At 38.8% G+C, this 15,211-nt stretch overlaps 2 protein-coding genes across 2 annotated transcripts; both read right to left on the reverse strand.

The window, feature by feature from the left end:
• Positions 1–6,479: 6,479 nt before the first annotated feature.
• Positions 6,480–7,424, reverse strand: LOC306646883 (olfactory receptor 6N2-like; the record flags this gene model as incomplete). The annotated part of the gene is made up of 1 exon (XM_079115689.1): positions 6,480–7,424. One exon carries the CDS (start codon positions 7,422–7,424, stop codon positions 6,480–6,482), a length of 945 nt encoding a protein of 314 aa, XP_078971815.1.
• Positions 7,425–13,808: 6,384 nt separating this feature from the next.
• LOC306655476 (olfactory receptor 6N1-like) lies at positions 13,809–14,753 on the reverse strand (the record flags this gene model as incomplete). The annotated part of the gene is made up of 1 exon (XM_079129977.1): positions 13,809–14,753. One exon carries the CDS (start codon positions 14,751–14,753, stop codon positions 13,809–13,811), a length of 945 nt encoding a protein of 314 aa, XP_078986103.1.
• Between the last annotated feature and the right edge of the window lie 458 nt (positions 14,754–15,211).

The following is a 15,211-nucleotide window of genomic DNA, read 5'->3' on the forward strand; positions in this document are numbered from 1 at the left end:
AGCTAAAATAATCTTATAAGCCTCAATCAGTTGAGGGCTGGTGGAAATACTCATCACCACCATATACAACCTTTTCTCCTTTGTTTTTTCTTCTTATATATCATGAATATGCTTGATCTTGGACAAAGTTTATCAAATTACCTCAAATACATTTTTGGAATTTCATGTAAGATTTTATTTCATCTATAGGTTAATTTAGATAAAATAAATTCTTTTCTGATATAAATTCCCCCACCCATGAATGTGCTTTATCATACCATTTATGAAAGTGGCAATAACTTTAAATAAAAATTTATGACTTCCCAAAGAATCTTGAAATTCTCTTATTAGGTATAATATATCTTTTTGTTTCCATTACAAGTGCTTTATCTTCATTTGCATTTTCTAATTGTTACTGTTATACAATAATACAATTAGCTTCATTTTTTTTTCCTATTGTATTGTATCATTTTTGCCCACCATTCTTAATTCTAGTTTGTTTGTGGTTATCTATGTTTCAATAGAAATGAAAACAACATTCATAATTAATTTTTTTCTTTCTGAAATTTATACTTCTTTTTTTTTCTTTTTGTATATTTGCTACACTAGTCAATATTTCCTGCACAATATTAAATAGAAGTTATATTAGCCATTAATCTTGTTCTGTTCTTGATCTTCAAGGAAGATTTTTTCACATTTTTCCCTTGGTCTTCTACATGATTTAAAAGATGCCCTTTATCAGAATAAAGAATTTCTATTTGTAGTTTTGTTGTGGTTTCTTATTTTTCAATTATGAATGGATATTGAATGCTTTCTTATTCCTGCATCAAATGAGATTATTTTTTTCCTGTTAATTTGTTTGTGTTATAAATTAAATTATTCACTTTTTGTTGAATCAACCTTACATTCCTGAGATAAATCAAACAATCATAATCATTTAATTCAAATTATTTTAATTGGTTAGGAATATAGTATTTGGAGGAAGAATTTTTTGCATGTTAGTGAATGAGATTACCCTCTAATTCTTTTTTCATGTTTCTGGTTTTGTTCATTTTGAAATCAGTGTCAAACTAGCTTTATAAAACACATATTGAGTTGTAGTTCTGCTCCCTGCAGAATTTGTGTAAAACTACAAACTGTCTTTCTTTAATATTTGTAGAACTCACTTGTTACATGATCTGGACTTGATTCTTTCTAGTTATATTTTTAACTTCCACTTCAATATTATAAGATTTTTGTATTTCTCCTAAAGTCGATATCACTAATTTTCAATTTTTATTGAAATGAATTTAGTCGATTAAAAATTTTAATTAATTTGCAACATTGCTAATAACATCATCTTATAATTTCAAACTTTGCTGCAGCTCTAATTATACCAGTTTTTCATTCTTAATCTGTTTAAAATTGTTTTACTCCTCTCTCCCTTTTATTTTTATTAGTATTGTAAGAACTTTCTTATTTCCAGGAACTGAGATTTTTTTAATATCGAAAGAATAGACATATTAAATTTATCATTTAGTTATTTAGTCCTAATTTAATTATGTCATTATTTGAAGCAAGGATCTACATAAAATTAATATTATTAATTCTCTTGACTCAGTTGAGACTCGTCTTGTGGCCTAGCACTTAATTTCACATGTGCTTCATGTAGATCTGTATTCTGTATATATCCATTAGGTGGTCTGGTTAAACAGTACCCTCAAATAATTTATCTTTCTACTTATGATTTATCTGCCTCATATTTTAACTATTCAGTGGAGGTATTTCGAACATTACTATGAGAGTGGGTGTGTTAATTTCCTTTTGTTTCTTCTATCCAATTAGTATGCAGCACTGAAAACCAAAGACCCTCTCCTGTGTGGCAGAAGGGAGTAGCACAAGCAGGTGGCTTGGGCCGCGCATGCGCTGTTTCTTCTTCCAATCTCACCCATAGGATTAGGTGTATCCCCAGCCTGGTTCACGATTTTTAACTTGCATCCAAATCGTTTCAAAGCACATTTAATCACAGATTGCTAGCTGAGCGTGGTTGGCACACACCTGTAATCCCAGCTACTTGGGAGGTTGAGCCAGGAGAATTACAAGTCAAGACCAGACTCAACAATTTAGTGAGACCTTACCACAAAAATAAAGACTAAAATAGACTGGAGATGTAACTCAGTGGAAAAGCACCCCTGGGTCCAACCCCCGCCCCCATTAATAATAACAATAATAGTAAACATATTGAAAGTTTCTAATTTAGCAAATCTGAATTGCGCATTCTCCTTAAAATAAAAAATAAAAAATAAAACTTTGTTTATGGTTAAGTTGTAACTGAGAAGATTTCAGGTGATTTGTTGGGCCTTATTTATTCCACAACTAATCAATGTCCTCATGTTTGGAGAAAGTTTAAGAAAGGTTCACAAGTTGTTTAATAGTGAGTTAAAGAATTAAATCAATGATCTATAAAACATTGGCATTAATTTTAGACTTTCATAACTATAGACAGAAAAATACCTTTTCAATAATTATTCCATGGGCTCAGATAAATTATGTTGAAAGGAATTTTCTCTAGTAGCCTACATTTAAGTAAAAGATTATTTAAGTGAAAGAGATGTGTTGTGATTTCCAGATTCCTATAAGTTCTGTAAAACCCACACTTGTCAGGGATGGTAAGGAGGGTCAAGACTCAGCATGATTAGAGCCTCTGGTTTTAAAAAATGCTCTCCTTATTTCCTCTTTCTCAGTAGAGTTAAAATTTTGGGATGAGTTCAGTGTCTACCTACTAACTGATTTTGCAAAGTCATTTGTCCATTTTCCCACTGTAGGAGATTTAATAAGAAACCGAACACATAATATTAAATTATAAATGGTCTGCCTATGTAGTCATGGATCCCTGTGTAATCAGGCATCATAAAATTAGGCAAAAATAGGGGATGATTCTGTGAAGTAAGGAGACAAGTCCTATTTCCAGAAAGGAAATAGTGATGTAGGGGGCTGATAGTAGACAGGTGACAAGGCAACCCTTGGAAAATTCCAGGACAGGCCACATTCAACACAGAGATAAGGGTCACTCTATGGAGGGTGCTCTGTAGGCACCCAGGGGAAGTCTCTGACTTGTGGAATCTACATACCTCCCATTTCTGCTGTGCGGTGCTCAGTATCACAAGCTTTCTTCCTCTGGTGGAAGAACTAAGAAAAAACAAATGAGACTGACTATTATAGTGGTAGAATGGTGTGTTAGTTCTTTTTTTTTTTTTTTTTTTTTTTTTTAATGTGACTAAAATACTTAAGAAGAGCAAAATAGAGGAGGAAAAGTTTATTTGGGGCTCACCACTTCAGAGTTTTGGTCCATGGCCTGCTGACTCCATTGCTCTGGGCCTGAGGTGAAGCAGCACATCATGGTGGAAGTGTATGGTGGAAAAACTGCTTACCTCATGGCAATCAAGATGCAGAGAAAGAAAGAAAGAAAGAAAGAGAGAGAGAGAGAGAGAGAGGGAGGGAGGGAGGGGGGGAGGGAGGGAGGGAGGGAGGGGAGGGAGGGAAGGGAAGAAAGGGAAGCTAGAGACAAAATATAATCCCTGCCCCCTCCCCCCAAAAAAAGAAAAAATACAAAATAAAATCCCCTAGGACTTGCCCTCATTTGCCTGCTTCCTCCACCGTGCCCAACCTTCCTACAATTACCCCACCCAGCAATCCATTCACATCATTAATCCAGCAAATGAATGAATTCATTGATGGGATTGCAGCTCTAATAATGTAGTTATTTTGCCTCTGGACATTTCTACATTGCCTAAAATGAACTTTTTGAGGCACACCTGATATCCAAACCATAACAAATGAAAGGGGGTAGAACCTTGTTTTGATTCTATTCCCAGTGTGTTCCTAAATCGCTCAGGACCTGTGGTTACTTCCTACCTCTTACCTTTGTTTTCTATCATGTAATGATGAAGTTTGAATCAGATGATTACATGAGTCAGCATCTGAAATGCTGTCTAAATAAAAGTCAATGATTCGATAACTTCCTGGTGGCACTCATGTATTTTCTCTGGAGAGCCCCCGCCCCCCGCTTTTTTTTTTTTTTTTTTTTTTTCTTTTTCTTTCCTCAAGCTACCAGCCTAACTTTAAGGAGGGTGCCAGTCGCACATGTCTTTATATTTACCACTCCTTCTGTAGAAAACCAGGGAAAAGGTTTAGTAATACAGTTTATAAATTCTACCAAATGTGCTCTTCTAACAGAACTACCACTCTTCCTGAGCATATCTCTAAGGACAGACACATAATGATCCCTTTCTTTGGATCCTGTATATCCCACATTTTACACCTGACTCCTACTCACTCCTCTGACCTCCTTACCTTTGAAGATTTTTTAGCTTACATGGTGCGCCTTCAGGAATGTCTCCTCTTCTAATGGTTGAAGAAAGTTCCCCTGCGTCTGCATCTGTATGGGCCACCAACTGTGGCAACCAGCTGGCAAACTCTGGGGTCCGGTGAGGGATGAAAGGGGATTGGAAAAATAAAGACTGACAGACACAGAACTTGAAGATTGGCCTGGGATCAGGTGGAGCCTGCTTTCTGATGGAGATGCAGGTCTAAAGAATTACGCCAACAATCTTTATTTATATATGTCTCATTATCAGGTTAGACTATGCAATTATTCTTTGCAATTATTATGCAATTATTCTTTGTATTCAGGAAAGTTTCTATAACTTTCATAGGACATCTATGTAGCTTTTCCATACTCCCAATCCACAATTGCAAAGTGCAATGTTAAGAGTTTTATGTAGCTCTCAAGAAAGTCCATTGTTAAAAGTTACTATAAGGCAGGCAGGAACTGGAGAAATGGAGCTGGTGAAACACCGTGGTTATCTAGCATAAAAGTTTCTACCGTCCAGGGAGCTGTGTGCCTGAGATCAAGGACAGAGCCGAAAGGACTTGCACAGAGCCTCCTCATGCAGGGCATTACTACGGAAGCTAGGCATCCTGTGCCCTTGCACAGAAACACTCCCAGGAACCGGGCATGCCACAGCCATGAGGGCATCAGATACCCTTGATCTCAGTAACTGTTCTCCCATCCTGTCACCGCACTCAACAACCTCTCTAAAAGATTGGTTTTTATTTTTTTATAATATTAAAATTTGCTTCACTTTATAAAGGACCCACCAACCAGAAAACATAGTCCAGATCTAGATTAGATGGTTAGGTATGTTTTCCTTTAGGCCACATTGTTACAGAAAAACCTCAAATTGGAGAGCTCATTTAGAAATAGGAAACCTACTCACCTTATCACTAGAAAAGGGTGGATTGGCTAGAATAAAAATGCAGTCTGTAGAAATGAAAATAATAATAAAAAGGGGGAAAAATAAAGGAAAAAAGTACTATATAATTTTTACTTGAAATGAATTTTCTTTTTGTATTTTCAGTAGGATTATAGTCGTGTTATCCAGAAACAGGGACAATCATAGGAAGAGCCTACAGTTCTACCTCTGGTCTGAGAAGACCCTTCAGAGAAGTATCACCTGGATGCTTAGGGTATGAGGATTCCACAATTTGAGACTTGGGGAAAATATCTATGTAAACAGTGAGACTCTATTTTTCTTCCCTTTTTCCTTTCCTGTCAATAAATATGCTCATTCATGCTCATTCCTACCATGACTTTCTGTTATTCCAGAAACACATAGAGTAAAATTTAAATTTGTTTCCTGGTGTTAAGAAACATGTTGCCACTATTGCTTGCTGGTATGTGTGTGTGTGTGTGTAGGGAAGAAAGAGGGAGACAGGAGAGAGAAAGAATGAGAGAGCTGACTCCTTAAAACAAAATGATAATAATCTCCTTGAAAACAGAAATTGTGCCCATTTTAAATATACACTCTTGGTTCCCTGAGCAATTTTTGCACACAGGGGACTCCATCAATGATGTACAGGATGGGTTGATATAGCTTTAGTTTAGTCCAGACCATCAATATACTGAGCATCTTTGTCTTCATTGTCCTGTTCTTCCCTATTAGACAGCAATTCTCTCCTCCACCTTCAAATGTCTTTTCCTGTAGGATCACCCAAGAACACTCAACTTCATACTCTTGTGGGCACTCTTTTCATTTTCAATCCATTTCTAAACATTTGTCCCAGGTATCCTTATATTTGTCTTTCATCTAATCTCAGTTAAAACCTTCTTGATCCTTCTCTAAGTATCCAGACTTGATTACAACCCCATAGCCAAATTGGTTCTTCAGATTTTCTCAACATAATTCCAAATTCTAAGTCTACCTAAAAATTTGCATTTCTTTATAATTAGTATTATTATTTTTTTTTTCTATTTCTTCACTTATGTGGCCTTTCTCCCATATTAGTAGATCCAGGGACCATGTTTCACCTCCTTGTACATATCTCAATTTGTCCAAATTCAAGAATCAATCCATTTTAATGGTATATTTCACAGATTATTTGAATAACAAGTTGCTTTCCTTGGCTAATCAATTAAATCCTATAGTCACCAAGTGGATGGATTATAACCTTAAAGGACCTCAGGGTGTCTTCAATACAGTACTCATCTTCTGGATGACTCTCCTAACAGCCTCTTTCACCTCCTTGTTACGAAGAGTATAAATGATAGGGTTAAGAAAAGGGGTAAGAAAAGTGTACACCAAGGCAATAAGTTTGTCTCTTCCCTCAGCTCGGATCTCAGGTGGCCCAACATATACAATGAAGGCAGATCCAAAGAATAGTGTTACCACAATTATATGGGAGGAACAGGTGGAGAAGGCCTTGGCACGACTGGCAGCTGAGGGCAGCTTCAGAACAGCTCTAAGGATTCCCACATAGAGTCCTAAAATGATGATAAGATTGCAGGTGTTGATCATGCCAATCACTGTAATATAGACCCGAGCATGCCAGCTTGTGTCCACACACGCCAACCGCATTAGTGGTGCCAGGTCACAAAAGTAATGGGCTACCTCCTTCAGGCAGTAGGGCAGAGTGCCAGTGAGGCTGGCGGGCACTAGTGCAGCTGAGAAGCCAGCCACCCAAGTGGCCCCTGCTAGCCACACCTGTACCTGTCTGCTCATGAGTGCATGGTAGTGCAGTGGGCGGCAGATGGCTAGGTAGCGGTCCAGTGCCATGACTCCCAACAAGTAACACTCAGTCATGCCCAAGGAATGGAAGACGTACAGCTGGATGAAGCACGCAACCGATGGGATGGGTGAACGCCCCTGCAGTAGGGTGTGCAGCAGTGTGGGCACAGTGGTGCTGACATACCAGAGTTCCAGGAAAGAGAGGACACTGATGAAGAAGTACATGGGTGTGGACAGTCCAGAATCTGTGTGAACCAAGACAATGATGAACAAGTTCCCTGCAAGAGTGAGGAGATAGGTGCACAAGGTTCCCAAGAAGGCTAGAGGTCGTAGTATCCCAGTGGTAGTAAAGCCAGCAAGGATGAAAGTCTGGGTCCAAGTCAGGTTGAGGTGATCCATGATTCTAGGAATGAGGGATAGATGCAGAAGTTATATGACTTCAGGATTCTTCCTTTTGAGAAATTTCTTTAGAACCTCAAAAACAGAATGTGTATATATATATATATATATATATATAGTCAAACCAATTTCCTTCGTTTATAAAAGAGGAACTGAATACTAGAAGTAGAAATGACTTACTTAATATCTCTTGCTAACAGTATGAGTGGAGTTCAGGTCCCTTGATTCACACAGTCCAGCACTTGTCCTGTTGAGTAGCCCAGAGTCTCTGGGCCCAGGATTTTTTCACACATTCTCTGCCAAGAAAAAGAGGGGCTGGGGGAGAGACAAAAATTCTCTTGCTTATCATCCTACAGACTCTAATGAAAATTTCCAAGATTCTTAAAGATATTCATCCATTCCATATGCTCTACCCAACAAATGACCATACTAAACTGGGGGAAGGAGACATTGCAAGGAGGCTTTGTAAGGCTTTTTTAGGGGAATCTCTGTGGAACTCAACAATGTTCTCATTAAAGGTTGAAGGAGGAGGAGATGGGAAAGAAAGAAATGGGGCTCTCTGACTTCATTCCAAGTTCAGATCTGCAGAACAGGATGAATCAATGAGTAGACCAGGTATATTTTAAGGAAGGATCTCAAATGACACATGCATCCGAAATTCTAAAGACCCATATGGTATAGCCAAGAAGGGCTGTAACAAAGCAAGCATTCTTTTGGGAGCTAACTTTTCAAACCTGTTTGCCACTAATTCAAAATGATATTGGGCTTTACTGTTTCTCCCCTCTTTACTCAACTTCCTTTCCTTTAAAATGAGCAAATTTAAATATGTATTTATAAAACCATTATAACCTATTAGTTTGTAATTCTCTGAAGTCTTGAAAGATGCTTGTCAGGTTAGCATGGAAATGTGTGGTCTACATCAGTATCTCTGCAGTTTTACTCCCACACTTTTTTGACCTTATTTGGAAACGGTCAAAACCATCCCCTAGTTCTCTTCTTCAGCTATGCTCATGTCATCTACACCACCATTGCCCATTACCTGACTGTTTTGATGACAATATAACTCATTTCATCCTCTGTAGTATTCTTTCTGCCCCAAGATGCTTTCCTCATTATATTGCATGTTCCTGGAAATGTGGGTCTCCCAGGGGCTCCCTGGAGTTGCTAAGACTACCTCTCAGTATGGGTCCCTCTGGGGCAGGAAGTTGGGCACAGGGAAGTGAAAAAGATAAACTCTGTTTCTCAAATGACTTGTTTTGGCCTTGCACTTTTCACTTTTGGATTGTGGAATTCAATTCCAGGGACATGGCTTCTTCTGGGCCACTAAAAGCTTTGCAATTATCATAGAGCTTTTCATCAAAGAGGGAATCCAAGTTGGTATCCATGTGCATATATGGAAAATAACACCTTGGACACCCCAAAAATGGATTTTATCTTCCTAAAATTTTTCTTTGCAAGGAAGTTTCTCAGCCATTGCTACTAATCTTTTTGCACAATACCCTTAGGTGTCACCATCAATTTTTTTGGTGATCATCTCTACTTCATTTTCTTATCAGTACCCTACCTCCACTGTGTTCACATCACTTATTCATCCTTCTGATCATTGCTTATTGCATAGCTAAAACACAGTTCTAAGTACAGTGTTATGTCTCTATCAGCAAGATTGCTATCATGACTTTTTCCACTACCACCATTATTTTTATCCTGGAAATTCTCAAGAGACTAATCTACTGTTTCATAATCACTTTTTTCAATATCCATATTCTCTAGTATTTTCATCAAGAATTCTGATATTAACTTTTGAGCTTTGATCATGGCTGTGTACCATCTTTGAATATGTACTTGAATGAATATGAAGTAAAAGTAAATGATAGAATAAAGGTATTTATCTATTAGAAGTAAGGTATTTGAATCTTTCACAGAACAGATCCAAATTTTTTAAAAATTCTTTAGAGACATATGGGGATCAGTCAATTTTACTGAATACATTTAAGGCAAGAAGGTAATTATAGAAGATTAACAAGCAGATTGTATTAATGGAATGAAAATATTGAATGTTCTTAGATTAAATTGGAAAAGCTTCCTGTGAAGGGTGATTTTTGAGTCAAAAGAAAGGAAGTTATTTGCTTGTGAAAGTGCCAAGGAAACTTCAGAATGGAAAGAGTTTGTCAAGTGTTTGAACAATCTTGGTCTCATTCAGTCTTAATCAGCATTAAACCTGTACTCCACTCCCTCTGAAATACCTGACCATTCTCTGGGATAGATACTTGCAAGGACCATTCACTACATGAATGCATCTCCCACAGTCCCAAACACCAAGACACCTCTTGCTTTCATCCTTATTTCATGACTACATACAGGTTAGATATTTTTCTAGAGTCTACAAATGAATAGCTGGGCTGTGCTCAGAGAAGTCACATTAATACTCCTTTTATTCCTCCATAAACTTCTGTAATTCTACTTTCTCTGATGTGAAAGTCTGAGACAGACTTTCCATACCACTTGTATATCTGGATATAATTCTCCTTTTGTACATTTGGATGGTTTGTTATTAACTGATTAGGCTATGATGCCCACATGCTATATCTCTCTGAAGGCTCCCAATCTAACACAAATTCCTGATCATAGAATCATAGACATTTTCCAGAATCTGTTAGTACAAAAATATATATTAAATGAATGAGACTTTCATGTGTGCTCCTGGTATAGTAGAAAAAATTGTTGGTTTCTCTCATATCTTGCCTATGAATAAAGAGTACTTAACTCAGCATTTACTCTGATATTTACTGTATTGCCATGCAGAGGGGGCGAGGCAGATCCTCAAATAAGTCAATCATACAACAATACAGGGTTTTTTTTTTTTTCAACACAACACATAATTTCTACCTCATACATAATAAGATACATGTGCAATTTAAAAAAACAACGAGATATATCATTTTTCATCCACTTTTAATGGAAGAACTAAATGATGTAATTCCTTTTGAGGAAAATTTACCGAAATTATATGTGCACTGACTCTGTAGTTCACAGATCCCTCTTCTAGAAATTTCTATGGATGTATGTATGAAATGATATACATACAAGAAATATTCATACAATGTTGTTTTTAATAACCAAAGACATGAAGCAACACAAGACTCCTCACATAGAGTACTAGTTAAATTAAGCACAATGGAATTCTATGGAACTATGTTTTTATTTTCATGTGAGAGTGTACTCTCTGAAAAATAGGAAATACCTTTGAGATTTCTTATTAAGAAATGGAAAACTGAGGCTCAAAAAAATTATATGGTAAGGGGCCTATGCCTAAGAATGGAGGATAATAAAAAATTCATCTCTTCTTAGTTTTGCAAAAGAAAAAGAGTAATCATACAGAGAAACTACTAAAGGTGATCTCTATCATGGTTAGGTGGGGATACAAAGGAGCCGATAGATCTGAGAGATGGAGCAAGACTCATTTTTGTAAATACTTCTAGAATGCTTTGGTGTGGGAACCCTTTAGGCACATAATTACTTAAACAAATAAATTGCGTGTGTGTGTGTGTGTGTGTGTAAAAGACTATGTAAGTGAAGTAATGTATTATGGCCATATGTCGTTGTGCAAGACAGCTCAGGCCTGGCCTGTCATCCCGTCGTCCAGGGCACTCATTAATAGTGCCCTCCTCTTGCTCTCTGATGTACTGGAATTTAGACCACAATGATTTAAACACCCTACATTACAATGTCAGCCTTAATGCCAGTCCAGAGGGAATGATGTGATGGTGCCACCTTTCAGTTCCAGCTTCCTGTTTTCTGACCTACTAGAGTCACAATGTGGATGTCGCCATGGGTGAAGTAGCAACCCTGCAGACATGCTATTTATGTATCTTGAGAATCTCTGTGCTAAGAATGACCTAAACTTTCTATTCCAAAGGGAAAGACCTAAGAAGGTTGTAAGAGAGAAAGATTATAGAATGAAAGGCAAGGGGACTTTGGGGTTATGAATGGATTTATAAAAGAGATCTTTTCCTCACAGAAGTTATAGGAGAACTTAATATCTGCCATACTCATTCTGCTGGTCAGAGTGTGTCCATTCATTCATTCATTTGTTCAGATTTGAGTGAACCCTCAGCACTGTGCTAGACACCAACGCTGTGGTACATACACCTTGAGTTGCTGCGTGACGCTTATGTCTCTACAATAGGAGGAATGTGCCCCAGGCTTGCCACACAGTACAGACTCCTCAGAGATGGGGCCCACAGAGTTACTGATTAGTGTGACCAAGCCATTGCAAGGGCAAGCAGTTTCCAGCCATTCTCTAGTGCTACTACCACAGGAAACCACAGAGTTCCTGTTGTGCTCACAGCGCTCCTTAAAAAATGTAGTTTGAGTAACGTGTGGTGCAGGAGAGCCATAACAGAAGCCCAAAGAGCTAGGTTTAGAAGGCAACAGATGGAGAATTGGACCTGGCATCAGAGAAGTGGCAGAGACTCCATGAAAGCAGGAGGAGACCTGAGATCATGTAAAGCTTAGGTCAAAAGGAGAGACTGTGTTTGGAGTACGATCAAGTCTGCCAGCCTCAAACATAACACAAAAGTAGGATGTGTGTAAAACTATGCATTCTTAAGGAAATAGATCCCCACCACAGAAACATTCTTGGGAAAACTCTGAAGGAATAATGATTGATATTTATAGAGTGCTTAAAATTCTATATTTGTGCCCATTTTACAGATAAGGAAACTGAGGTATAGGGAAGTTAAGTGTGTTGCTTAAGATCACAGAGGAACTGGTATAATTAAGGTCTGAACCCAGGCAGAAAGGCTTCAACCTCTCTCCTCTAACCACCATACCACTCTGTGAAAAAATATGGCTACTATATTTACCAAACAGTATGCACTATTTCAAATAATTTTACAACATTTTGTCATCAATGTGTTTAAGGAAAACAAAACTAAGATCAAAGGGAAGTTTTATTTTCTTGTTATATTTTGTTTGTCCAGCCAGCATCATATAGGTAAAATAATGGTAGTACTTGGTTTCAAAACAACAAATCCTCTCTTGTTATGAATACTCAATTTTCATCCATCTTTCTCACCCTGCTTTCTTTAATAAATATTGCAATCAGAGAATAGAAAATTTCTAGGCTGGAAGAATTATGAGCAATCATCCACAGACAGTCACTCATGTTGCAGACAGAAAGAGGCTGAGGAAGGCTTGCCAGGGTCACTCAGCCATCTGGAGTAGATTTAGGGTAGAATCTGCATCTCTTTACAGCAATTCTAGTAATATTTCTAGTTTCATGATGTAAACATTGGGATGTTTCTTCTTTCTTCAGAAGGATAGTCTGAAGATTAAATTAAAATGTATTTGAAGCAACAATTATAGTTTCTGGCTCAGGGCAGACATTAAAAGAAGAATTGATTTTTTTAAAGCAGTGAGATAAATAAGAATGAGAAAAATGAGCAGTATTCAAGACCCATACAATACCTAGTCTCTGCCAAGGTTCGGTTCTGCTTTTCTCATTAATTGTCTGAGCATCCTTTAAGCAGGTATTTGGTGGCCTTGAATTCACACATTATTAAAGTATAAAGGTTGAATTTAATCAGTAATTTTCAAACTCTGCTCAGTAAAAGACAGTTGGGGAATTTGGGGGAACAAAAAGTGGAGTGTGATCTGAGAATCAGGTCCTTATTTCTGCTTTGTATTTAAGCTTTTTATTCATATGTAAAACTCACAGAGCTTTTTGTTTGTTCACTGCTGGTTTTAAAATATGGCTCCAAATCCTGTTTTAATGTGTACTTCATGATTTTGAAAGAGAACGCAGACAACAGTCTCCAGTTCTCTACCCTTGCCCCACAACACAGCAAGTTATCTCTAGCTTCTAACCACCTGTCCAGATAGCTCTGTCCCCCAGGAAGCTGACTCTGGTCACCCGATGTCTCTAGATCACTGAACTCCACCAGTTGAATGGCTTCCTCCCATGGCTTGACACTCCACACCTAAAATTTCAAACAAGTTAAAAGTTTAGTCTCCTTTTTGTTTTGATCCCTTTATCTTCCTCTAGAACTCTTGTCTTGACTAAACTTGCAGCTCCTTGTTTCAGCTGTTCTTCCTTCTTTCAGAACTGTACTGACCCTCTAAGTCAATAATTCAGCATTAAACCTTTGTTCCAGGACCCCGTTTTTTCCTCTTTGTGGCATTTCTTCCCCCATTCAATTAGAAGGAATCAGAGACCATGTGTGCTGCCTTAGATCAGTCCCCGAGTGGGTGTTTGCAGCATGTTTTTACTAAAAATCTGATTGCTTATTTTATCATTGTTTACTGACTCAGACCAAATTATTGACTAACCAAATAGCTGATTCACACAGTGAACCAGAATGTGGGTTATGCCAAATGAGATCATCAGGGTCCCCTTAAATTAGTCTTGACCCTGTCAGTGAGCCTCCTCATAGCCTCCTTCACCTCTTTGTTGCGGAGTGTGTAGATGATGGGATTGAGGAAAGGAGTAAGGAGGGCATAGACTAAAGCAATAAGCTTGTCGGTTCCCTCAGGGCGACTCCCAGGGGAGCCCACGTATACTGTGAAGGCAGAAGCGTAGAACAGTGCCACTACTGTCATGTGAGAAGAACACGTGGAGAAGGCCTTGGCACGACTGGCAGCTGAGGGCAGCTTCAGAACAGCTCTAAGGATTCCCACATAGAGTCCTAAAATGAGCACAAAGTTGCATCCGGTGGCCACACCAATCACTGCCCCATGGATCCGAGCATGCCAGCTTGTGTCCACACACGCCAACCGCATTAGTGGTGCCAGGTCACAAAAGTAATGGGCTACCTCCTTCAGGCAGTAGGGCAGAGTGCCAGTGAGGCTAGCCGGCACCAGTGCAGCTGAGAAGCCAGCCACCCAAGTGGCCCCTGCTAGCCACACCTGTACCTGTCTGCTCATGAGTGCATGGTAGTGCAGTGGGCGGCAGATGGCTAGGTAGCGGTCCAGTGCCATGACTCCCAACAAGTAACACTCAGTCATGCCCAAGGAATGGAAGACGTACAGCTGGATGAAGCACGCAACCGATGGGATGGGTGAACGCCCCTGCAGCAGGGTGTGCAGCAGTGTGGGCACAGTGGTGCTGACATACCAGAGTTCCAGGAAAGAGAGGACACTGATGAAGAAGTACATGGGTGTGGACAGTCCAGAATCTGTGTGAACCAAGACAATGATGAACAAGTTCCCTGCAAGAGTGAGGAGATAGATGCACAAGGTCCCCAAGAAGGCTAGAGGTCGTAGTATCCCAGTGGTAGTAAAGCCAGCAAGGATGAAAGTCTGGGTCCAGGTGTGATTGACACAATCCATGATTCCTAGGAATGAGGGGTAAAGATGAATGACTTCAAGCTTCTCCCTCTCTTCAGAAAATATTCCTAGTGCCCAGGACAATTGTGGGTACTTGAAAACACTTGGAAATTATCCAATAAAGTCATCCCTTTGCAATAGAGGAACTGCAGCCCAGCGGCAGACATGCTTGTCCAATTTCATCATGTCTGAGGGTGCCAGGGTTGGAAATGGACACAAAGCCTCCTGATCCCTGGTTCTCCTTTCTGTGCTATGATGTTTGCTTCAGAGATTTAAGTAACTGTATTTCTCCCCTACATCACTATGAAATCAAAGGAAAGCGAGGAAACTTCTACAGTTATCCCTCCCATAGTTCCAGTGATAAACTAACCTGCAATATTGGGCTCAGTGAGGGGAGAAAAGTCATCTAAAAGTGACTGTGGAGGCCTCTTTCAGGAAGCCTGTCTGGAGTGTATAGACTA

The sequence above is a fragment of the Sciurus vulgaris genome, assembly GCF_902686455.1.
Source record: "Sciurus vulgaris genome assembly, chromosome: 1".
Lineage (NCBI taxonomy): Eukaryota > Metazoa > Chordata > Mammalia > Rodentia > Sciuridae > Sciurus > Sciurus vulgaris.